At 42.3% G+C, this 26,509-nt stretch overlaps 1 protein-coding gene across 1 annotated transcript; it reads right to left on the bottom strand.

Annotated features, from left to right (window-relative positions):
• Positions 1–7,546: 7,546 nt before the first annotated feature.
• Positions 7,547–11,943, bottom strand: LOC137345123 (probable G-protein coupled receptor 139). Its single transcript, XM_068008592.1, has 2 exons — positions 11,874–11,943; positions 7,547–8,451 (listed from the first exon to the last, which is right to left on the bottom strand). Exons 1-2 carry the CDS (start codon positions 11,941–11,943, stop codon positions 7,547–7,549), a joined length of 975 nt encoding a protein of 324 aa, XP_067864693.1.
• Between the last annotated feature and the right edge of the window lie 14,566 nt (positions 11,944–26,509).

The following is a 26,509-nucleotide window of genomic DNA, read 5'->3' as shown; positions in this document are numbered from 1 at the left end:
CTGCTCCTATTCCTAAATCACTGGCATGAATAGCTGCTTTAAAAGGCTTGCTAAAATTTAGTGCCAACAGGACGGGTTAATTTATTTAAACATGCTTTTAATTTCTCACAGGAACCGGGCGAACTGTTCATCAAAATCAGGCATCGGTTGGAATGGACTTGGCTTAAATGAAGGCTGAGGCTTCCCAACTCCCTGGCAGGTATGGCATGTTCTGCAAAATTCAACCACATCTTTACGCATGCCTGGCCAATCAGAATGTTGTCTCAACCTGGCCTGAGTTTTTTGATTATCCATATGACCTACCATAGAAATCACATGGGTAATTCTCAACATTTAACTGTGGTCGCCGGGGGAACAACAATGCGATGACCTATAGCCCAATCCTTAACGGTCAGCCTCTGGGGAGGTCTCCACTTTCCCATTAGATGTCATTCTTATCATGATAACACTCAGGGAGATTCTCAATCTCCGTCTCAGAAAACACTGTCTGAGATGTTTTCTTTATATTGGTGTCTGCCTGTTGTGCCTGAATTAAAAGCGATCTGTCAAACAATTCAACCTAGCTACTCAAATTCCTGAGAAAGGTTTAGTTAGCCAGATATCTGACTTGTCCTTTCTAACCACTGACTGTTTATTACTGAATCACTGCACAATCTGGAAATATTCTTGGACATTCATCCAGAAAAACTTCAGATTTAGTAACCTGAACTGCTTTTCCCCCAAATTACTGGAGACTCCAATAACTTAAACCAATCAGGTCATTTTGTAGCAAGCAATCCACCCCGTCAATATTTCCACAGTTACCAGATTGGTGTCTAAATCACATTGTCGATTAAGCTTACACAATGGCACAGAAAACATAGAATCGCTCAATACCCCGTAATAAGGTCAGAAGGTCAGAATGGGGATGTTCATTGAAGAATGCACAATGTTTAGCACCATTCATGACTCCTCAGATACTGAAGCAACCCATGTAGAAATTCAACAAGACCTGGACAATATTCAGACTTCAGCTGATAAGTGGCAACTAACATTCGTGACGCATAAGTGCCAGATAATGACCATCTCAAACAAGAGAGAATCTAACCATCTCCCCTTGACATTCGATGGCATTACGATCACTGAATTTCCCCACTATCAACATCCTGGGGGTTACCATTGACCAGAAACTGAACTGGATTAGCCATATAAACGCTATGGCTACAAGAGCAGGTCAGAGGCTAGGAATGCAGCGGCGAGTAACTCACCTCCTGTCTATGCAATGTCTCTCCAACATTACAAGTCACAATAAGGAGTGTGATGGAATACTCTTTACTTGCCTCGATGAGTGCAGCTCCAACAACACTCACGAAGCTCAATAATATCCAGGTCAAAGTAGCCCGCTTGATTGGCACCCCATCCACCGCCTTCAACATGCACCCCCGTCACCACCAACTCACGGTTGCAGCAGTGTTTCCTATATATGCCCTCTTTAATTACAAAAATGAAGCTGTGGTCCTTTTAACTCAACTCTAGTCTCCTGACCATCTTCCATACTACTCCAAGGATAGTCTGTCTCCTATTGTTTACCATTCTCTGCCTGAAATGAAATCTCTTCTCATTATCAGCCTTCCTATCTCTCCAGCGTCTCTGAAAGTTTCCAAACTCGGGCCTGCAATTACTGATTTTTAGGGTCTCTTTGCAATCATCTGCCAATGTGGTGGCAATTCTTATTTTCCTAACTTTATGTTCTTCTAGGTGGGGCCTTACGTCTGAAGGGAAACTATTTTAAAAAACCTATATTAGATTACTTCCCCAAGGGTATTAAAATCTTGCTCAATCTTCATTGACATATAGCACCGATGAAACACCTTTTCTTCTCCCGAGCAACATGCAGAAATGTCTGACCTTATTCATTTTTTAGATTATTCCCCCCCACCCCACCCCTCACCTGCTCAAAGCCAATTACAATTCCAACGGTTGTCAGTTTTGGTGAAAGATCACAGACCTGAAACGTTAACTCTGTTTCTCTTCCACAGATGTTGCCAGACTTGCTGAGTATTTCCAGCACAGCTAATTTGTATATTTGATGGACAAACTGCAATGCTGGTTTGCTGTTCAGAGAAATGTAATTGTATATTTATTGTGTTTGATTGTGTGCAGATTCTGAGAATTAACTGGGGTTTCACTAAAAAACATATAAAGAGACATGATTGAAACTGCGAGTTGTTGAGTTAGAATATTAATGCTTGTCATGCTGAACTCTGAATAAATGTAAAAATGTATATGATTGACTTCAGTCCAATCCTTCATCAATTGGTCAATTGAACGGGTTGCACACTCAGGAGGTCAGAGGCTAATTTTTATGCGTTGAAATTAAACACCAGAAAGTCGAGAATGTTTAAAGCAATTAAAGCATTAAAGAAAACTCTAACAGACCCTATCCTCAGGTGACCAAAAGGATATGAACTTACTATTTATTTTTTGTGATGCTTCATATGCTAATCTTCCTGATGACTATTCTCGTGCTATGACTGAAAATCTGGAATCTTGCCGTTTTGGTTGAAAACTTAGAAAATAAAACGTTGTGTTAAAAGCATTTTAGCTGCTAAGCACTGGATCATGTGGCTGTCCTGGATGTGGAATTCTATTTATATAATGTCTTCAGTGAGATTCTGCACAGTGGGTGTACTGAAGATCGTATACCCATTGAATGGGATAACGTACAGCCGATGAAAAGTGTGATTGAGGAAAGATTATGGACTAATATTGTTGTCATAGAGAGACACAGCACTGAAACAGGCCCTTCGGCCCACCGAGTCTGTGCCAACCATCAACCACACATTTATACCAATCCTACATTAATCCCATATTCCCTACCACCTCACCACCTTCCCTCAATTCTCCTACCACCTACCTACACAAAAGGAAATTTACAATGGCCAATTTACCTATCAGCCTGCAAGTCTTTGGCTGTGGGAGGAAACCAGAGCACCTGGTGGAAACCCATGCGGTCACAGGGAGAACTTGCCAACTCCGCACAAGCAGTACCCACAACCGAACGCGGTTGCTGGAACTGTGAGGCTGCGGTGCTAACCACTGTGCCACCCCTGAAAAATAATGCTGCAGAGATAGGAAATCTCTAAAATTAAATGGATGGATGTAAGTCACCAACTGTCTGATTGTTTTACAAAAAGGAAAGGTTGTCTGAATAAATTGTTAGGGGTACAAGAGGAAGGGCATCCCACAATGTCACGCTTTCTATAGAGAATTGAAGTATTTGAGGTAATTTGTTTTGAAAGTTTGGCTGCAAATATTTACTCTAATTTTTATTTAAAGAGAGAGAAGGGAATCTGTTACTTATATATTAATTATATGCAGGACATGGGCATGAACTGGCGTTCACTTGACCACATCTAAAGAAACACTTACTGAAATTGGCTGGTTGAACTAGAAGGTGTATGCTTGCAATGCTTAACTCTGTGAATAAATGTAAAACTGTGGAAAGATTGGTTCCAGTACCATTCTTCACCAATTGGCTTTCTGGAGAATAACGTGATAGCAGATGATTTGGGCCTGACTATGGAATGTGAAATCTAAGATTTTTTTTTCCTCAGGCAGAAATCTACAACTCTAAAAGTCATTGTGACAAATCGCAGAAAGCAAGACTAAACTGCTGGAGTATGATTACCCTCTGATGTTCTCAGAGTCTGAGCTATATGATCATTAGGATAATTGAGTGGATATGTCGACATGGGTTTTGTCCCCACTGAAGAGTAAATAAAATATGACCTTGGGATTGTCATTTCAACCAGAAGTAAAATCTGTTATAAAGCATTTTGTGAGCTGGAAGTCCATCTGTTGTATACTGATGAGGATTTGGTTCTTCCATTCCTATCAGAAGTGGTCAAACTTTGATAGATTTCAGAAGGTTATTCAATGGAGGAATATGTCATAGACTTTAAAATATCGTATAAAATATTCTATGTAGCAATCCCTGATTTGGTGCTAACATTTAAATTGCTGGATTGCTAAGGAATCATATATGGTCAGGCTCCTGGTTCTATCTGGTGTTTGGTTCTTGGAAAGAGAGACTCCCAGTTGGATCAGATGTCTGTGGCCTGAAAACAATCATGGGGAAACAATCATTTCCTGCAGACTTGGTGGAACATGCTGTAATAACACAAAACATAGTGGATGCAATCAATGATTACCAGATTTAAAAATAGTTCTGATTCTGAATGCAGGGATCAACAATGCAAGTGTTACAAACAGCCATAATGAAGAAAAATAATCTTTAGTAGATCTGGCTATTTCAAAGGAAGATAGAATTAGAACAGCAATAATATGAGACTGAATCCCAGGAATGCTCCAGGAACAGTGAATAGGTGTTTCAGGTGTGACTGAAGGTACCATTATGAGATGAACTGCCCAAAGCAGAGAGGCAGAGTGTTCGAAATGACACATGGCACAGAGAAATATGAAGCAGAAGATGAAGATAATGATGAATCTGAACGAAGTTTTCTTGTCACAAGAGGTTTTAGTCTTGAGATGGATTTGTTAGTCAGTGGCTCGTTCATCCATACCATACTAGACAGCGCTTGCATTTTGATAAAATCTGGAACAGATTGGTTAAAATATTACCTAGATTCATTAAGTAGTGAGGATCGATGCAAGATTAAGGAGAATAAATGTCCGACTTGCTTTAGGTTTGGCGATGACAAAACATTCAGGTCACCAAAGAGAGTCGTAATGTCTGACTTGCTTTAGGTTTCGCGATGACAACACATTCAGGTCACCAAAGAGAGTCGTAATTCCACGTAAATAGTTGGAGTAAGTCATTTTACAAATTGATATTGATATAATCTTTAGTGTGATACCAATGTGTTTGAGTAAACCTTCTAAGAAAAATGGCACGAATAAAGCTTGACATGGAACGTGATAAGGCAATTACTTTTGGAAAGTCAGTGGATCTGCAGTTTACCCAATCAGGACATTATTGTCTCCCCTCAACAAAACCAGATGTTTCTCACCAGAGAGATAGACAAGTATTAATGATATCAGGTGATAAGAATCAAATATAAAAAGCAAATTTTCTTAAAGTTACATCAACAATTTGCTCAACTTACTTTTCAGAAAATATGGTCACATCACTAATCTTTCTGAAATACTATTTCCACCATTTTGCCAATCTGAGATACTACCCTTAACCACATCTCTCTGTATTCAATGGTGTCGTCCCTTTGATATTAATTCTGCTCTTTGTCCTCCAACTTCAAATGGCCTGATTTTATTTTGGAGTCCACTATGTGGTACTTTATCGCAGGCCTTTTGAAAATCCAAATATCTTGCATCCAATTCATTATTTTGTTGATTTTCTTTTTACTGTTCCAAAGGATTAAACAAGATTGGACAAATATGCCTTTTCATTTTAAATCAGTCCTGACCACTCTTTATAATATTTCGCTTTCTAGATATGTTTCGATTACTTATTCGAGTGAATGTTCCATGATTTTTCCTAACACCAACATTAAGCTTAATGGTCTATAATTTCCTGAACGTGTTATTTTTAAATACAGGAATTGTATTAATTTCCTGAATGGATGCAATCCATTTGGGCCAAGTGCTTTATCTTCTATATGTTGAACTAGCTCTTCAACTATCTCCTTCTTTCTATCTTAAATGTCTTAACTTTTTATCTCTTCATCTAATGTAATGGCCGTTCTGTTCATCTACCTGATAAATACTGGGGAACTAATTATCCAAAATTCATTCCCTTTCATTCTCAATACTTGTGTTTTTGGCTGCTGTATTCATTTGTGGCGCTATCCCGATCCTGATATGTTTAGGTGTCTTCAGAATACTTTGTTATTTATTTTATATCCGTTGATAAATTAATTGCTTAGTTCCTCTTTGTCTTTGTAATTGGTTTTGTCTTGTTTCCTATCTGCTAAGTCTTCCTTTTCGCCATCCTCTGCTTTGTATTAGTGTATTTTCTTTAGTTTCTTTTGTTTCAATTGTATCGTTATCTCTGTTCACGTATGTCTCTCATTATCGGCTAGTTGGGTCTTATATTTTTAGTGTAATATGTTTATCCTGAACTCCACTGATTATCTTCTTTAAAATACTGCGTTAAACATGGCTGTTCATTCTCTTTGTCATTTCTTTCTACAGTTTATGTTCTCTAGTCCCCTGCTTATCCTCTCAAATTAACTATCCCCATCTATTCCTTTGCTGTTTATTTCCTCAGTATTTCTCAATCGTTATCCCCGTGCCTGTTTGGCACTTAATGCACGTAGATGTTGCTAAGAACAGTTTTTATGTTGAATGGCACTGCCTAATAACCTTTGTTCCAGTTCTCATTTGTTCGTATTTGTTGGGAGAGATGTAGAGGAAGCTGATATTATGATGGATCTGGTGGGTTTGGTTTTGGGTGTTTCTTCCCACTCAAGTATCCAACAGAATTTCACGACAGGGGAAATTACAGCTGATTATGGAGAAAGCCTAAGTATTCTGACAAGGAAATTGAAAGGTTGCAGCATTTCCTGGTTTTAGACAATCAAACTATGGCGCCATTTCCTCTGGCACATCGTGAAGAGTGCCACAACCTGAAGTGGATGGTTAATATGTAATGATATAGTGACTGTTTCAAAAGTGGATGTATTTCACAACACCCGTGACACGAACAACCAATGCATTCAATACTCAGCTGATGTTGGGATTTTCTCCAAATATATTCCGAAGCTCATCTTTTGTTTTACTCCTGCAGTTGAATGAGATAAAATGAATTGTTAACATTTCTGACTTGTGTTTGATTGTTTTTTTAGCAGTCATGAGACTTTGGACTTCAGGCTTGGACATTCATTTTCTTCCCTTTAATATAATGCAAAACACGTGTTGAATTTTGGCCAATGTAAAAATCATTTTCGAATCTCCTTGCATTGAGTGGAACGAATTAGCAGAGTCGGACGTTAAGGTTGGCCAATCATACTCCGCAATCCTCCACGAACAGTCTGTATCATCAGCAAACACAGAACTCTCTCCACTGTTTTACAGACACACCCAATGTTATCACGTGCTCTGACTCATAGATACACGATCCGCAACTTTTCCGGAACTATTCAAGTCTAAATCATTTTTTACTCTGTATATTTAATTCGCTTACAGCAAACACTTCAAATGTATTGCTGAGATTCACATATTAGGAATGAATAGCTTTCATTTCCAATTCCACATCTACTAAATGTTGCTCCTCACTCATAGTAGGATTGAATATTGGACTGTCATACAATGGTCGGAAATTGCAATCCCGGTCATGTCCAATTGCACACCAGACATGGGAAAATGCCTGCAGTGGTTGGAATACAATGTTTTCAGGAGAAGGAACCGTGGAAAGCCACTGTCAATGTTGCCGTTAAAAGGCCACAGGGGCAGAAATATATTGGCCTACCGAGAAGGTTTTACAAGAACCGTCTTGGTGTAACTGGAAAGAGAGAAAAACTCATCTCTTTGGAGTGAGCTAAACATAAATTCTAATTCTCCAAAGAGAGATCTAGTTCGTATTTATTTAATTTTTAATCGTCCTTAGTATCAATTTCACGGGAGATTTCAGCACCTTCTTCAGTTCCTCTCTAAATTTCCTCTGGATCACTGCATAAACGAATGTGTTTGGACAGGAACTCAAAAACTTCAACATAGTTCCGGTTTCTGTGGCTATATATCCAGGGTTTGTGCGGTCACCTCGGTAATAATTGCTGTTTTCCAGTCCAGTCATTGCGAAACTGATGACAGCCGTCAGCCACAACAGTATAAAACTGCCTGATATGCTGAATAATAAAATGATGGATTTTCTTCGGTTCACCATCTCTGGATCACATTGATTGTCACTTGTAGGATGCAGGAGTTCCCTTCGGGCACTGCTAGCTACTAAAATACGTCTGATTGTTAACGAATTGAACAAGGCAATTAAAGCAAAAGGAACCCAAACGACCCAGGCCGTATGAAACCAAGTGTAGGCTTTACCGAGAGATGAAGAGAAAAAAGCTACACGTGACCTGCAGCCCCACTGCACTGTGTTAATTATTTGCTGGGGTTCGTAAGCAAACAAAAATGGAAAGTTCTTTAATAAAATCAGAACAGATAATGTTGCTATAACGGCAGCTGCAGTACTCTCTGTACAATGCCTTATTTTAAACTTCTGGTAGCAAATAACTACAAATCGGTCAAATGTGAAGGAGACAGTAAACCAAACAGATAAATCGAGGTTGACAGCAGTCATATATAGAATAAACTTACACACGGGAGTGTGGGACAGAAATGAAAGTGGAAAGTTAGAACTGAAAATATGGTACAATACTACATTGATGATCATGACTAGTAGATCCGCTGTTGCCATGGCCACCATGTAAACAGAGATACAATTAGAAAGGCCACAGTTTCTTCGGGATAGAATCACAATTGTCATCAAGTTCACTGTCAGAAAGAGAGAGGACATACATTACATAGGAACAAAGGAAATAGGAGCAAGAGTAGGCCATTTGGGCCCTCGAGACTGCTCCACCATTTAACTAGATCATGGCTGACTTTCCCACACTATCCCCATATGCCTTGATATCTTAAATATTTAGAAATCGATCGATCTCTGTCTTGTGCATACTCCATGACTGAGTATCCACAACGTCTGTGGATGAGAATTCCAAAGCATCACCACCCTCTGAGTGATGATGTTGCTCGTCATCTCAGTCCTCAATGACGGACCTCTTATTGCGAGACTATGTTCCCTGGTTCTAGAACCCCAGCCAGGGACAACACCCTTCCTACATCAAACTTTTTGAGCCCTGTAAGGATTTTGCATGCTTCAATGAGATCACCTCCTTCTTCAAACTTCGAGAGAAAATAGACCCATTCTCCCCAATCTCTCCTCACAGGACAATCTCGCCTTCCCAGGAATCAGTCTGGTAAGCCTTCGTTGCACTCTGTCCATGACAAGTATATCCTTTCTTAGGTAAGGAGATCATAAATGTACACAATAATCTAGGTGCGATCTCACCAAGGCTCGCTACAATTGCAGCAAGACTTCTTTACACCTGTACTCAAATCCTCTTCCAATGCAGGCCAACATGCCATTTGCCATCCGACTTGCTTGCTGCACCTGCATGTTAGGTTTCAGTCACTTTCTGAGCAAGGATAGCCAGGTGCCTTTGGACATTAACGCTTCCCTAACACATCTCATCATTTAAGAAATACGTTGCACTTCTTTTTTTTCCTAGCAAAGTGGTTATGTTCACATCTTGTCCACACTATATTCATCTGCTATGTTCTTGTCCACTCACTTAGTCTTTCTAAATCTCCTCCTCACAACTTACATTCCCACCTAGTTTTGCGTCCAGCAGACCCCCCACATCCAAATCATTTATATAGATTGTGAATAGCTGGGGCTCAAACACTGATCCCTCCAGTGCCCCAGTAGTCACGACCTGCTAACCTAAGGATGACCTGTTTATTACAGCTCTCCCTTTTATGTCCGTTATCCGATTCTCAATCCATGCCAGTATATTACCCACAATCCCAGGTGCTCGAATTGTGCTTACTAACCTCTTGGTTGGGACCTTATCGAACGCCTTTTGAAAATCCAAATACACCGCATCCACTTGTCCCCACCTTATCTAGTCTGCTCGATACATCCTCAAAAATCTCCACCAGGTTTGCAAAACATGATTTCCCTTTCATAAATCCATGTTGATTCTGTCCAATCTTACCATAATATTCTATGTTTCCAGTTATCACATCCACTATGATAGATTCTACCATTTCCCCACTATTGATATCAAGCTAACGAGTCTGTTGTTCCCCTTTTTCTCTTTCCCTCCTTTCTTAAATAGTTGTGTTACATTTGCTACCTTTTAATTTTCAGGAACCACTCCTGCATCTATAGAATTTTGGAAGATGATCACCAATTCCTTCACCATGCCTACAACAACCTGATGTAACACTCTGGGATGTAGATCATCAGGTCCAGAGGAGTTATGAACTTTCAGTCGCATTAATTTCTCCACTAGTACTTTTTTTTAACTAATGCTAATTCATTTAAGTTCCTCATTCTTGCTAGCCCCTTGATTCTTTAGTATTTCTGGGTGGTTATTTGTATCTTCCTCTGTGAAGACAGACACAAAGTACTAGTTTAATTTATCTGCCTGTAATGGACCCACATTTGTCTCTGCTGATCTTTTCCTTTTTACATATCCATGGAAGCTTTTACAATGTGTTTTTATGTTTCTTGCGAGTTTGCTTTCATATTAAATTTTCTCTTTTTAACTGTTTCTTAGTCCTCCTTTGCTGAATTCTAAAATGCTCGAAATCCTCAGTCTTACTATCTTTTTTTGGCAACTTTATAAGCGTCTTCCTTTGATCGAGTAAAATATTTAACTTCTTATGTTAGCTATGGCTGGATGACTTTTCCTTCTGCTTTGGTACCTCAAAGGAATGTACATTTGTTATAAACCGTGCATTAATTCTTTAAATGGTAGCTATTACCTGTCTACCATCATACCTTTTGTTTTAGATTCCAACTGTAACTTCTTCTTCTTCAGCAGACCCTCGGGAACAGGGATGACTTTCTTCCACTCCAGGGTTGTGGGTCCTCAGCTGACTGAATAGTTCAACCCTATCTTCCAGGTCCCGAGGTTCATTTTGAGAGGGCAGAAGATGCTTGTGCGTGGGCTCTTTTAACATGGGGTGGCCGGTACACATCTACTACCACACCGTCCAAGCGAAGCAAGGTCTTTATCCTGCAGCAGGGATGGCCGAGATGATTGGAGACAAGGCTCTGCTACACAGACGGACACGTACACATGGCCGGCATGTCTAGCTGGTGAGCCCGGATGCAGGCCCTGTTGATCTGCGTCAGGATGTTCTTGAAGGGACAACTGAAAGCCTGCTCCAAGGTTTCCCATGACAAGAGCTCCCCAGGACCCCTCATGGAGCTGGCAGGAATAGGTAACACAGCCATTTGACCCCTCATACATTCGATATCATTTGTGTTTAGATTTAACACCTTAGTTTCGTATTAAACAGCATCACTTTCAACCTTAAATTCAAATTCTTCATATTAAGGTCACTCTTCCTTTAAAGGCTGCTTTAAAACGAGATTATTATTCAGCACATTCTCATTGCACAGTACCAGATCCAAAAGAAAGCCCATTTTCTGGTTTGTTTCGCAACGTACTTTACTTGAAAATCATCCCATATTTATTCCAGGAATTCGTCCTCCTCAGCATTGGCTGTAATGAGGTTTACCCAGTCTGAATGCAGAGTGAAGGTTCCCATGATTAGTGTACTACCCTTGTTACATACACCTCCAGTTTCCTGATTGATACAGAGCCCTACATTACCACTATTGATTGGTGGTTTATAAACAACTCCTATCAATGTTTTCTGCCCCGTTTGATTCTTAGCTCCACCCAAACTGATTCTCCAACTTGATATTTCGATCTAAGGTCTTCTTTCACTAATGTTCTGATTTCATCCTTTATTAACAATGCTACACCACCTCCTTTTCCTTTGCTGCCTATACTTTCTAAATGTCAAATACACTTGCTAATTCTGTTCCCAGTCTTGGTTCCCCAGGAGGCATGTCTACCTAATGGCAATTAGATCATCCCAGTTTACTGCTATTTGTGCCATAAATTCATCTACCTTGTTGCGAATGCTGTGTGAATTCAGACAGAGTATCTGTAATTCTGTCTTTGCTATAATGTTCATAAACTGCAGCCTTTTAATAATGTTGCAGTGTCTCTTTGAAATCTATACAAAATTATACATACCTAAGCCAACATGCAGCATCAGCAGAGAGACAGTAAACAACAAATAACAACAAACTGGTTACAGTGACTCACCTGGAACAGCAACAGCTGCGAGAATTGGGTAGTAAATATCCTTTATCACCAGAATAGCTGGTTGCCCCATTTTATGAGAATAGATTAAATCTGAAACAGCTGAATGACTGACTGGTGCAGGCTGAGACAATGGAAGGGAGCTTATATTCATACACATATCAATCCTTCATGCAGCCAATCAGGTTCACGATTATCATTAGCTACATTCATTTAACAAATGCACTCAGCTGAATTGTTTTTGTTTTGTTGTGTGATACGTCAGATTAAGAGAACAATAACATTGTTATTGGGCAGTTTAAACAAACACAATTAAAACAATACTCACACAGTCATAATCACGGAAATATACCTGACAATCAATGTCCCAGACACCACCTTCATCATTCCTGCAAATATCCTGTCCCACTAGAGATGGTGGCACAGTGGTATACTGTCAGAGCGAGTTGCCCTGAGAGTCCTCAACATTGACTCCAGACCGCATGAAATTGCATGACAGCATCTAAAACATGGGAATGGAAAACTCCTGCTGATTACTACATACTACCCTCCCTCAGCTGATGAATCAGTACTCCTCCATGTTTAACACGACTTAGTAGAAACAATAAGAGTAGAATGAGCGTAGAACCTATTCTGGGTGGAAACTTTAATGTCCATCATCAAGAGTAGCTCGATAGCACCACTACTGACCGAACTGGCAGAGTCCTTAGGGAGAAATCTTCCAGACTAAGCATGTGGCAGGTGGTGAGAAAACCATCAAGATAGAAAACCCGACTAGATATTATGCTCATCAACCTACCTGCTGCAGATGCATCTGACCATGACAGTAATGATAAGAGTGACCACCTCGCAATCCTTATGACAATAATGTCCTGTCCTCACACTGTGGTTCTCCTCCATTGTGTCGTGTGGCACTACCACAGTGCCAAATAAGATAGATTCTGAACATAATAATAAAAGCAAAATACTGCGGATGCTGGAAATCTGAAATAAAAACAACAAATGCTGGAACCACTCAGCAGGTCTGGCAGCATCTGTGAAAAGAGAAGCAGAGTTAACGTTTCGGGTTAGTGACCCTTCTTCGGAACTGAAAAATATTAGAAAAGTCACAGGTTATATGTAGGTGAGGTGGGGGTGGGGCAAGAGATAACAAAGGAGGTCGAGATTGGACCAGGCCACATAGCTGACCAAAAGGTCACAGAGCAAAGGCAAACAATATTTTAATGGTGTGTTGAAAGACAAAGCATTAGTACAGATTAGGTGTTAATACACTGAATATTGAACAGCAGCAAGTGCAAACCTGAAAAAAAACAGTGGGTAAGCAAACTGAACAAGCTAAGATGAAATGAAATAAATGCAAAAAAAGATTGTAAAAAAAAGGAAGAAAAAATAACTAAAAATGAAAGTAAAATGGGGAGCTGTCATGCTCTGAAATTATTGAACTCAATGTTCAGTCCGGCAGGCTGTAGTGTGCCTAATCGGTAGATGAGATGCTGTTCCTCGAGCTTGCGTTGATGTTCACTGGAACACTGCAGCAATCCCAGGACAGAGATGTGAGCATGAGAGCAGGGGGGAGTGTTGAAATGGAAAGCAACCGGAAGCTCAGGGTCCTGCTTGCGGACTGAGCGGAGATGTTCCGCAAAGCGGTCACCCAGTCTGCGCTTGGTCTCCCCAATGTAGAGGAGACCACACTGTGAGCAGCGAATACAGTATACTACATTGAAAGAAGTACAAGTAAATCGCTGCTTCACTTGTTAACGTTTCGGGTCAGCGACCCTTCTTCGGAACCATACCTGGCAGCTGAACATACCTGAACATACCTGGCAGCTCAAAACTGAGCATCCATGTGCGCTGGAAGCCATCAGCAGCAGCAGAATTGGATTCAACCACAATCTTTAATCTCCTGATCTGGCATAAACCTCAGTCGTCCATTATCAAACCAAGGGATCAACAATGGTTCAATAAAGAGCACAGGAGAGCATGCTAGGGGACGCATTAGGCATACATAAAAATGAGGTTTCAACCTAGTGAAGCTACAACACACGACATGCCAACAGTGGATGCAGGATGCAATATACAGAGCGAAGAGATCCCACAGCCAATGGATCATATCAGTCTGAATGGTGGTGGGCAATTACACAACAAAGTGGTGGAGGAGGCTACACAAATATCCTCATCCTCAATGATGAGGAGCCCAGCACATTAGTGCAAAAGACAGGTCTGAAGCATTTGCGACCATTTCAGCCAGAAGTGCCAACTGGATGATCCATCTCGGCCTCCTCCTGAGGTTCCCAGCATCACAGATACTAGTCTTCAGTCAGTTCATTTTATTCCACGTGATATGAAGGAACGGCTGAAGGTGTTGGATACTGCAAAGGCTATTGGGCCTGACAACATGCCACCTGCAGGAATGAAGATTTGTGCTGCAGAATTAGCTGTGCCCCTCGCCAATATGTTCCGGTACAGCTATATCACTGTGGAAAATTTCCCAGGTATATCGTGTCCACAAAAAGCAGAATAAATCCAATCCAGCCAGTTAACACCCCATCAGTCTTATCTCGAGTATCAGCAAAGTGATGGAAGGTGTGATTGACAGTTCTATCAAGCGCCTCTTAAACAGCAACAACCTGCTCATCGACAGTCGTTTTGTATTCCTCCAGAGCCGCTCAGCTCCTGACTTCTTTACATTCTCGCTGGAAACATGGACAAAAAAGCTGAACTCGAGGTGAAGTGAGAGGGATTGTCGCTGGAGGCTGCATTTTACAAGGTGTGGAATCAAGGAGGCCAAGCCAAAATGGTGTCAATGGGAAGAAAGGGGAAAACTTTCCACTGGTTGCAGTCATACCTAGCACAAAGGAAGATGGTTGTGGTTGTTGGAAGTCAATCATCTCAGCTCCAGGACATTGCTGCAGGAGTTCCTCAGGGTATTATCCTAGGCCCAACCATCTTCAGCTGCTACATTAATGACCTACCTCGCCAACATAATGTCTGAAATATGGATGTCCGCTAATGATTGTACGATTTTCAGCACATTTGCAGTTCCTCAGATATTGATACAATCCATTTCGATTTGCAGCAAGACATGAACAACATTCAGGCATGGTCTGATCAGTAGCAGGTAACATTCACGCCACACAATTACCAGGCAATGTCAGCTTCCAGCAAGAGAGGCTAAACATCTCTGCTTGACATTCAATGGTGGTACCAATACTGAATCCCTCTTTATCGATATCCTGGGGTTACCATTGATCAGAAACTAAGCTGGACGAGCCAGCTAAGTATTGTGGCTACAAGTGCAGATCAGAGGCTCGGCATTCTGCAGAGTGTAACTCACCTTGTGGTCCCTCATAGCCGGTCCATCATCTCAAAGGCACTAGTCAGAAGTGATCTAATTCTACTTGCGTGATAACACTTGCCTGAAATAATGTTACTCCAACAGAACTCAGGGAGTTCGCTACCATTCAGTGCAAAAAACCCACACAATCGGCATCGCATCCTCCACATTCAACATTCAATCCCTCCACCGCTTACATACATTGACAGCATTGTGTACCATAAACAAGATACACTGCAGCAACTAACACACTTCTTTCGACAGCACATTCTAAACCACCTTGCAGTACAAGGGTAGCAGAAGCATGGGAAAATCACCATCTGGAAGTTTCCCTCCAAGACACACATCATCCTGATTTGGCATTGATCTCCGTTCCTTCTCGTTCGCTGGATAAAAAACGTCCCCCCTTCACAGCACCATTGGTTTATCTGCACCAGGTGGACTGCATCAGTTCAAAAAGGCAGTATCACCACTTTCTCAAGGGCAGTTAGGGTTGGGCAACAAATGGTAGCCTTGCCCACAACACATGAAGCAAATAAAAATCGATCAATTGTCCCGGAGAATTATATAAAGGGAAAAGGAATTGGAGCTCCTACACTGTGCAAAAGACTTCTTTCTAATCCGAAATGTAAAAGGTCCAATAAGGAGTCAATGTAGTAATCGAGATGAAGCCAAATCAGATAAAGGAAGTAAAAGTGTAGGAAGGATTGGGCAATAGGTAAGGAATAACTCTCCTCATCTGCACTTCTCCGCCGAACAGTCTCAGAGAAGGTACAGCACGGGTTAGATACAGAGCAAAGCTCCGTTTAAACTGTCGATGGGGTGTAGGATTAACCCGGGGTCACTCAGGCTCGTGCCCGGCTCAGGCTGAAGACTCACCTGCCTCTGTCACTGAGACGCTCCTAAATCACTTGCCTTAATGTAAGTGGATGCCGGGTTTGGGAGCAGGATAGGCACACGGGGTAAGGACAACAGCTCATGTGGAGGATAAGCATCAGTAATCCCTCAGAGATCAGAACAGACCAGTGAGACTCAGAAAAGTAAACTTGTGCTGAATTTGTGAGTCTTGCATTGTGGAATGCTTTAGAATTTGATGAGAATGTTGACCCATTGAAATCTTGCCCTAATGGGATGAATAGATACTATATGACTTCATTACAACTGTAAGGTACCGTGTGTACTGTAAATATGGACTGAAATGACTGAATTAACAATGTAACTGATCAATTTTCGGCTTAATACTATGACGACAGCTAGAGTTATAGAGTAATACAGCACAGAAACAGGCCCTTCGGCCCATTGTGTCCGGACCGACATTACTCTGTATCTAATCCATGCTGTACCTCTCTGGCGAATGTTGATGGGAGAGTACAAACAGTGAGGTCTGGGACCAGTGCCCTCATGGGGAGGACTTAAAGGTGCCTCTTAATTGACTAGTTAGCAATATTAGTGCTCCATGGATGAAAGGGGCAGTGGCTGAGTGGATACGATATTGGCTAAGAGAGTGGACAATGGTTGTTACAGACTGGAGGGAGGTATACAGTGGAGGTTCATATTAGGACCACTGCTCTTTTTGATATATACTAATGAATTGGACTTGGGTTTACAGGGCATAACTTCAGTGTTTGTGTCATCTGCAATGTAATAAGCAGAGAAGCCAGTAGTAGCAGACTTCAGGAGGATAGAGGCAGTCTGGTGAAATGAAACACACAAGAACAAAATAATTAGGAGCAGGAGTAGGCCATTCGGCCCCTCGATCCTGCTGCACCATTCAGTGGCTGATCTGATTGTGATCTCAACTCCACTTTCCTGTCTGCCCCTCATAAACCTTTACTCCCTTGTTGATCAAAAATCTATTTAACTCAGCCTTGAATATATTCAATGATCCAGCCTCCACTGCTCTCTGGGGAAGAGAATTCCACAGACGAATGACGCTCTGAGAGAAAAACATTTCTCCTCATCTCAGTCTTCAATGGGCGAGCCCTAATTTTAAACTGTGTCCCATCGTTCTCGACTCCCCAACAAGGGAAAGCATCCTCTCAGTACCACCCTATCAAGTCCCCTCAGGACCTGAGATGTTTCAATAAGATCACCTCTCATTTTTCCAAACTCTGGTGGGTATAGACCCAACCTGTTCAACCTTTCCTCATAAGATAACCCCTTCATCCCAGGAATCAGTCGAGTTAAACTTCTCTGAACTGCTTCTCAAGGAATTATATCCTTGCTTAAGGAAGGAGACCAAAACAGTCCACAGTACTCCAGATGTGCTCTAACTAAGGTCTTGTACAGCTGTAGCATCACTTCATTACTTTTATATTCTATTCTCCTTGCAATAAACAGCACCATTCCATTTGCCTTCTAATCATTCGTTGTACCTGCATAGTAACATTTAGTGATTCACTTACTAGGGCACCCAGATCCCTCTGTACCGTAGAGTTCTGCAGTCTTTCTCCATTTAAATAATATGCTGCTATTTAGTCTTCCTGACACATTAGATTCCACCTGCCTAATGTTTGCCCATTCTCTTAACCAATCAAAATCTCTTTTTAGACTCATTATGCCCTATTGACAGCTTTCTTTCCAACCTAACTTTGGACAGACACATGGCAGGTTAACTTCCATGCTGAGAAATGTGAAGTGATGGATTTTGGAAGGAAGACTGGGAGAGGCAATGTAAACTAAATGGTACAACGTTAAAATGGGTGCAGGAACAGAGAGGGCTTACACATACAGGAGCTGACAGTGTCTCTCTCTATCTCTCTCTGTCAAATAATCTCTCTTTCACGCTCCCCCTCACACTGTCTCTCTCTTTCTTTCTCTCCTTCGCCCTCACCCAGTCTCTCTCTCTGTCTCCCTCACCCTGTATCTCTCTCTTTCTCCCTCACCCTGTCTCTCTCACCCTCTCTCTCCCTCACCCTGTCACTCTAACTCTCTCCCTCTCTCCCCCTCAACCCATCTCTTTCTCTCCCTCCCTCACCCTGTCTCACTCTCTCTATCTCTATCTATCTCTCCCTGTCTCTATCTCCATCACCCTGTCTCTCTCTCTCTCTCTTTTCACCTTCTCTCTCTCCCTCTCTCCCTCACCTTGCCGCTCTCTCTCCTTCACCTTCTCTCTCTCTCTGTCTCTCTCTCTCTCGATCCCTTACCCTGTCTCTCGGTATTACGGTAAAATTAGCACCGATAGTATTAGCGTAAAATCGCCCCCAGTAACATTAGAATATGGACACCACCAGTTATTCTAAGGAAGAATCACAACCTTTAACGCTAGTTCTGGTATTGACTTTACTCTCACAATACTGGTGGTGATTCTAAGTTAACATATCTGGTAGTGACCTTATTGTAACATTACTGAATTACTTAATATTTCTGTAGAAGTGCTAACAGTGAAGGCAGTAACGCAACAAACCTCAGTAATATTAGAGCAGGGTCGCTGTCTAAAAATATTCGTGCAGGTTCATCCTCAGTAATGCAAGGGTAAATTCACCAGCGATGTTGTTAGTGCCAGGAATGGCACCATTAATGTCAGATTCGGGTCACCACCCATAATGATAGAGTAGTGTGATCACCCATAATGTTTGATAGTTACCACCATTAACGACAGGGTTGGGTAGCCACGAGTAATATTAGAGAAGGGGAGCTGCAATGCAGATAAACTCCCAAAGCAAGTGGTTTGCAACTGGCACATATCAATGGAATGAAGCGGTGCAGAATATTCCTTTTGAGTACTGAATGCCTTTTGGAACTTGTACATTTGTTAACTGCCAAAAATGATTGTTGGTGACTGTCCAACATTATTGCTCTTGAACGTCCTGTAACACGTCTGGTTATGATTCTACGCTAACATTGCTGGATGTGATTCTGGTCTAACATTGCACTATCAGTGCCTCAGCCCATCCTCAGCTGATCCCTTCTTCTTTGCTGGAGAATTGATTCTCCTTAAAGAGTTTAAAATCTTCATTCCTTCAGTAGTGAGAATGTATAGATAACATAAAAGTTTTCAAAGCTAGGCACGCAGCAGAAATTGATGATGATTTTGCGCTTGGGAACAACACAACCTCTTTTGTCCGTCATGTTGGACCTTGTCTTTTGAACCATCTGCTGTCCCTTCTGGCGAAGGTAATCCTCAGTTACAGCTATTGAGGGAGTTCCAGGATCTGGTCCAATTACACAAACTTCCATGCGAAATAGGCAGTCAAAACTCCCTATCTGTTTTCACAGATGAAGACTGGCCACTTGAATGAGAGAAGGTAAGCACGAACATTTCTAGAAATAAAAGTAACATTTTGTTCCATATCTATTTGCAGCAAACAAAACAATCTGCTTGCTGCCATTGGATGGGCAAAAGCTCCCGCTGGCACTTTTGGATGAGAGGGATACCTTTAGTTCTGTCTTGTTCCTCCCAGATCCTCCTCAACGACAATGGCGCCCACGGCCTGTCTTGTTACACCTCAGCGGCCACCATCTTTATGAGTGCCGTGGAAATAAATTCAACTGATCAACTTTCAATCGGGCAGGATTAAAATATTGAAAGGACCGACTGAAAGAAAGATTATTTATAGTTTTAAAACTAATATATTTTTAAAGAGGCAGTATGTTACCAGGTTTGAAACTTTTACCCCAACTGGTTGCTGGTTGCAACATTAAATTTAATCAAGTTTCAGCATCAACTCATTAAAGTCTGCGAGAAAGGGTTAAATTAGGGTTAGGGTTAGGTTTTGGATTAGGAGACGTGGGTTAGATTTGTAGTTTGGATTAGACTTTGGGTTACAGTTAGCATTATGGCTAGGGTTAGGGGTAGGATGACATTTAGGGTTAGGGCTAGAGTTTGAACGGTTGTTGCATTAATGGGTAGTGTTATGATCTTTCAGTTCTTTTTTTGGGGGGAGGGGGGTGTGTGGAAGCTGTGTCCCTTTAAATTTGAAAAGGGAGCAGTACTGCTTTAAGGCAGCAAGCTCTGGAGAACTGCATCAAATAATGCATTTTCGTTGCCCCTAGATACAGCCAATCAGAGACTGTGAGTCAAAGAGTGCATTCTCGTTGTCCGGGAGAGAGCCATTCAGGACCAGAGATCGAGAGATACATTTGTACACTTTAATTTTGAACAGGCTTGTACTGAAAACAAACTGCTCTAACTCAGAGAAACAGACAGACAGCTGTTTGTTAACACCTGAAAGGAGATCTCTCAGATATTTAAAATGAAGGAAGAGAATTTAGCCTGTGTAATTATTATTCTTTCTTAAAAATTGCAAAACTTCAAGCCAAAACAATAATTTAAACTGATGGAATGGAAGTTAAACTATGACAACTGTTTATCCCTCAAAGATTCTAAAGCCAGATTGATTCATTAAGAAGTATTTGCAAGTTGTTAAATGTTGAAATTCATTGCTGGGGAAGGAAAGCATCAATTTCAAATTCTGAGTTAGACGATGGACTGATCTACTGTTGAAGAATCTTTTTTCACCCATCAGACGGCTGTGAGGATTTCAAGCAACATTGAACTGTTCCACATCCGGCAGAAGTGTAAATTTGCAAGGACTCTAATTTTCTTTCTATTTTAAATGTTGTTTATATCTTAGCAGTGTTTAAGAATTTAGTTTTTTTTCCTTCTAATTAAACAGTTAATTTGTTGATTTGAAGACACCTGGCTAGGTTAGCCTCATTCGGGGGTTAATAGATGGGACAATTTGGCTGAGTATTTCTTTAAATTGGAAAGATTAAATATTATGTTAGGTGAACAGAGGAGAGACGGGATTGAATTAACAGTGTGTTTCACCAACCACAATCAGAATCGTACATTTTGATTGGGGGCTTTGAGAGGAGCAGTTGGTTGTGACAGTAGAGTAAGGGTTGCAGTTAGGTTTGGGTTAGGTTTGTGTTAGAGTTATTTATAGTGTTAGGGCTAGGTTTAAGTTTATGGTTCCAGTCAGGTTTAGTGTTAGGTTTGGGGATAAGGTTCGCGTTCCATTTAAGGTTAGGGTTATGTTTAGGGTTACATTTAGAGTTAGGGTTAGGGCTACAATGGCATTTAAGATTACTGTTACAGACAGGATTAGGTTTAGGTTTAGAGATAGGGTTAAGTTAGAGTGTTCTGGTTACGATCATGATTAGGTTTACAGATAGTTTTAGGGTTGGCAAAGAGAGACAATAAACGGGCCTGATAGGAGCATGGAGACAGAGTGAGAAAGAAAGACAAGCACCTTTATGAGAATAGAACATCTCAAGACATTTCCCAGGAGCATTGCAAAATTTGTCAGGAAGCCACATAAGGAAATATGAGCACAGTGCCCAAAATCTTGAACAAAAAGTTTCCTTATACGTATTTTCTGAAAGGAGGAGAGAGTGATCGTTCGAGAGGCTAAGGGTGGGAATTCCAGAGGGAACTGAATGAACTGCCGCCACCAATGGAGAAAATTAAATCTGGGATGTGAAAGAGGCCAGTATTAGAGGAACGTAGAGACCTCGGATGTTTGTAAAAGCTGTAGGAGGTTACAGAAATAGAAAGGGTTGTCAGGGCTGGAGGTGTTTACAGAGATGGAGAGGGAAGTAGGGCTTGAGGAGATTGCAGAAATGAAGAGGAGTGAGGTCAGGGAGGGATTTGAAAGCCAAATGGAAATTTTAAAAGTGAAGCATAGCTTGCCTTGGAACGAATTTACATCAGCGAGCAGGACTTGGATGACCTCAAGTTTATTGAGGGCTGTATATGAGAGGTCATCCAGGAGTGCGTTGGAATAGTCATGTGTGCAGGCAACAAAGTCATTGTTGCGGGTTTCACCAACAGATGAACTGAGGCAGGGAGGGAGTTGCATAATTTTCCAGAGTTGGAAATAAGCAGCCTTAATGATGGCAAGGATATGCTTTCGGAAGCTGATCCTATGGTCACATATGACACCAAGGTTGTGAATGGGCAAGTTCAGACTCGGACAGTTGCCATTGCAATGCATGGGGAGTCGGTGACGAGGTAACGTTGTTTATGGAGAAGGTGGAATGCAATGGCTTCTCTATTCCCAAACTTTAGTTGGAGGAAATTCCTGCTCTCCCAGTACTGCATGTCAGATAAGCAGTCTAATAATGTAGATAAAGTGAAGCAGTCGAGAAAGGTAGTGGCGAGGTAGAGCTGGATATTGTCACCTCACATGTGTAAACTGACATGTTTTTGGGTGATGTCGCCTACGGACAGCCTTTAGAAGTGAAATAGGAAGGGGCAAAGGAAAGATGTGAGAAGGGGGAATTGAAGACATTTCAGATGAGCCTCTGGTGAAGATTAGATAGCTAGGAATATAACCAGCTGAGAGTAGTCCCATCCAGTTATACAACAGTGAAGAGGCATTGGAGGAGGATGGACTGGTTAACCAAATCAAAGGCTGTATACAGTCGAGAAGGGCGAGGAGGGATAATTTCAATTTGTCACAGTCACACTGGACGCCATTTGTGACTTTGATTGGAGCCATTTCAGTTATATGACGCAGCAAAAACCTGATTGGAGAGATTCAAACATGGAGATGTGGGAGGTGAACGCATGTTCAAGGACGTTGGAGGAGAAAGGGAGGTTGGAGACTGCACAGAAATTTGCAAGGACTGAAGGTTAATGTGTTTTTTTTAGGAGAGGGTTCAAGAGGAGAGCGACAGAAGCTGAGGAGTGGGAACCGTGAACAATATCAACTAACATGGGAACAGAAGGGTATCAGCTCTTTCCATCTGAGCAGCTACTGAACTGAGGCGCAGAGGGTGTCAGCTCCAGTGCCAGGCCCGACCCTGCTCCCTCACCCCAGGTCTCGTATCTCCACCCTTGGCCCTCGACTGGGTTTATCCAGATGCCAACTGCCCCGACAACATCATCTAACTTGGTGCCAGGATGAGGGTGGGTGGGGGAGGGGGGGGTGGAAGACAGAGAGAGACAGCAATTACTTGGTGGGGGAATGGAAGGCAACTGTACTCAATAAAGCGTTTCCAAAAATTAAACAAATAATTATAATCAACTGACACGAGATTTCCAGCATCTGCAGCATTCTGTTTTCAGAAGAAAAAAGTTTATTTCCACTTGAAGAGATGTGAGGAGCTCAGAATCAAACCAGTGGTAGTGTTGCTTCCATTCCTGTCCCGCAGGGGTCACTCCTGACTCTTACCCTGCCCCATTTTCATCCCTGCCTCAGAAGATCACCTCTTGCCCGCTACCGCGCTGCCCTTTTGCTGGTGTGTGCAATGCCCTTGCCAGTGTATTTCCAGATTTCCAGCTGTTGGCCTCCTCTTGCCTTCTGCACACTGTTCTTTGGCATATGCGAACCCCTCACCCCCAGTAATCACCCCCCCCCCCCCACCCCCAACAGTGTATAGTTTGGTTCCTGCAGCTGTTGATTACATCTTTCCCATTGGGGATAAATATTACATTCATGAACTAGATCACGGGAGCCGCCTCTGGGCTGCACTCAGTTGTTTTGTTTATTCACGAATTGAATCATTGGTGAAAGCAGATATTTCACCGTGCTCTTGAACTGCTCTCTGAACTTGGACTGAGTCACCCCATAAATAAGTGTGTTTGTGCAGCAACTTAAAGTCCGCAGCATATATCCCACTTGTCGAAATATATATTCAGAATCACTGTGAGCCTCGAAATATAATCTTGCAATGTTATAATGTACGAAATTTATGACATACACCAACCACAGGACCATGAAGCTGCCAGATATGGAGAAGAGTAAAATCACAGATTTCCTTCTGCTCTCCATCTCTGGATCAATGAGGTTCTCACCACTGCTCTGACCCCTCAGTCGCTTACGGACTTGACTGGCCACTAAAATATGTCTGACTGTCAGAGCGTTGAGCAACAGAATTAAAGTGAATGGGAGCAATGGGGTTAAAAACTTATCAAACCAGTCAAATCCTGTCGATCCGGGCTCACTATAAAACTTTGCTTTGTACGACAGATCCATGGTACATTTTCAATTATCTCTCCAGTTTCAAATGCAAAGTAGAGGGGAATGTTTCCTAAGCACAGCAGAATGCAGGTTGTTGCTAGAACCACAGCTGCAGTTTTCTCAGTGTAATATTTAGTTTTTAGCTTCTGGCAACAAAAGGCCAAAAATCGATCAAAGGAGAAAGTGACTGAAAACCAGACGGAACAGTCTGTAGCTGAACAAATCAGGACAATGATAACACTACACATAGGGGTGATGTGGAGGAAATAGCGTGGGAAGTAATAATTATTGATACTCAACAGTATGACCTCAGTGATAATGACGAGTACATCTGCCACTGCCATGGCCACCAGGTAGCGAGTGGTGCAAGTGGAGAGGCCGCACTTTCCCCGAGCCAGGAGCACAATCGCCACTAAATTAACTGCAAGAGAAAGAAGAGAAAAGAGATGGGAAATTAACTGATCAAACATTCTCCGTGTGTGACCCAGACAGTAAAGGCCAGATTTTGGCAAAAAAAACAGATGGGTTGTGGACGAGTCAGAGGTGAAATTTTAAATATCCCAACACCGACCTAAACGTGGGTTAGACCTTCCCACATCCGAGTTAACAGAGTTCGGACAGGGCAAGGGGTGGCTGAATAACCATGGAGGCGGATGGACATGATTATTTTAACGAAGCTTGTGAAGTCTGTGATTTAATCTGTTCTGCATTTTAGGCCTGGCTGACTGGGATTCCCCATGAGATCTTACAGCCAAGACAAAGGCAGCTGGCATTGCCAATCTGAACAGATCCCCCCACCCCGCACCCAGAGTTTATTGAATCACTACACTCCCTTCCCATCCCTGGACCTGGACCATCCTCCCGGATAGGAGCCCCTCCGCCACCCCCACCCTGTCCTCAGATTCAGAGCTACGACAGGACAAGAGACACACCACCCCCGGTGCAGGGAATCAGGCATTCCGCTCAGCTCCTTTTCCTGCCCGTCCCAGAACTTGGATCATGCTCCAGGGTAGGAGACCCCTCGGGTGTGGGGATAATTCAGTACATTTGGGAGCCCCCTCATTAGACTGGGACCACGCTCTAGGATAGGAGATCCCTCCATGGCGTTGAGGATCAGACAGTCTCTCTCACCCTCCTCCTTCCACCCCTGTCTGGACATCGGAACATGCTGCAAGATCGGAGCCCCTTCCAGGGCGTTGAGGATTACACACTCCCCCTCAACCTTGCGTACTCAGAAAGACGCAAAAGTAAATCGTTGTTTTGACTGGAAGGAGTGTTTGTGCCCTTGGCAGTGGGAAGGGAGGGTGTGGAAGAGCAGGTGTTACATCTTCTGCACTTGCACGGGAAGGAGCCTGGGGAAGAGAAGCTGATGTTGTGGGTGATTGAGGATTGGACCAGGGTGTGACAGTGAGCTGGAGGGATGGGAGAGGAGCATTACATTTAGTTGTTGCTGAAATAAGCCAGAGATGGTGGAAAGGTTGGAAGATGATCGTCGAATGTGGAGGATGGTGGGATGGTGAGGACAAGGGAAACATTACGGTTCTGGCAGGGAGGGGAAGGGGTGAAGGTGGTAACATAGAGATTGGGATGGGCACGGTACAGGCCCCTCTTAAAAACCCTGGAGGGGAATCCTTGGCTGAGGAATTATGAACACATTGTAGAAGCACTGTTGTGCAATGTAGCATCGTTGAAACAGATGGAAAACAGATGGAAAAACTGGGAGAATGGAACACCATCTTTCCAGGAAGCGTGTGGGAGGAGGTATAACCAAGGTAACTGTGGGAGTGGGTGCAATTATAATATATATTGGTGAACAGCCAATCCGCTGAAATGGAGGTAGAGAAATCGGGGAAGGCAAGGGAAGTATCAGAGACGGACTACGTAAAAAGGGGATGGGTTGACATTGGAAGCAAAGTTGATAACTTTTTTCAAGTTCAAGGCAAATGAAGGAAATGGAACCAGCACAGTCATCAAAGTAGCAAAATAAAAATGTCAAGGAGAGGAACTGAGTAGCAATGTAACAAAGAATGGTCCATGAATCAGGCACAAAGGCAGCATTGCTTGTACCCATACAGCTCCGATAGCGACACCATTGGAGTGTGGGGTTTCCCAATATTTACACCCAAGGTCCATTCACCAATACGTTGCAACAGGGTCCCCTCACAGTGATCAGGATCAGAAACCTGCAAGGGGTTTCATTCCCAGACCAGAGCTGCTGAAGAGGAGAGGAGTTCTTGTGGAATGATGAGGAAATGAAAGTAAACGAATCAGGTCCAAATAGGGCCCTCAGAATACACCAACAGGAGATGTTGGAGGGTAAGTGTCAGGGCCTCAGTTTGCCTGTCAGGCAAGATTCCATCCATGCGAGTTTAAGGACAGCTCAGGGTTACTCG

Source organism: Heterodontus francisci, chromosome 28, assembly GCF_036365525.1.
Source record: "Heterodontus francisci isolate sHetFra1 chromosome 28, sHetFra1.hap1, whole genome shotgun sequence".
NCBI lineage: Eukaryota > Metazoa > Chordata > Chondrichthyes > Heterodontiformes > Heterodontidae > Heterodontus > Heterodontus francisci.
The sequence above is the reverse complement of the archived record's forward strand: the minus strand, read 5'-3'. Positions and strand labels throughout refer to the sequence as shown.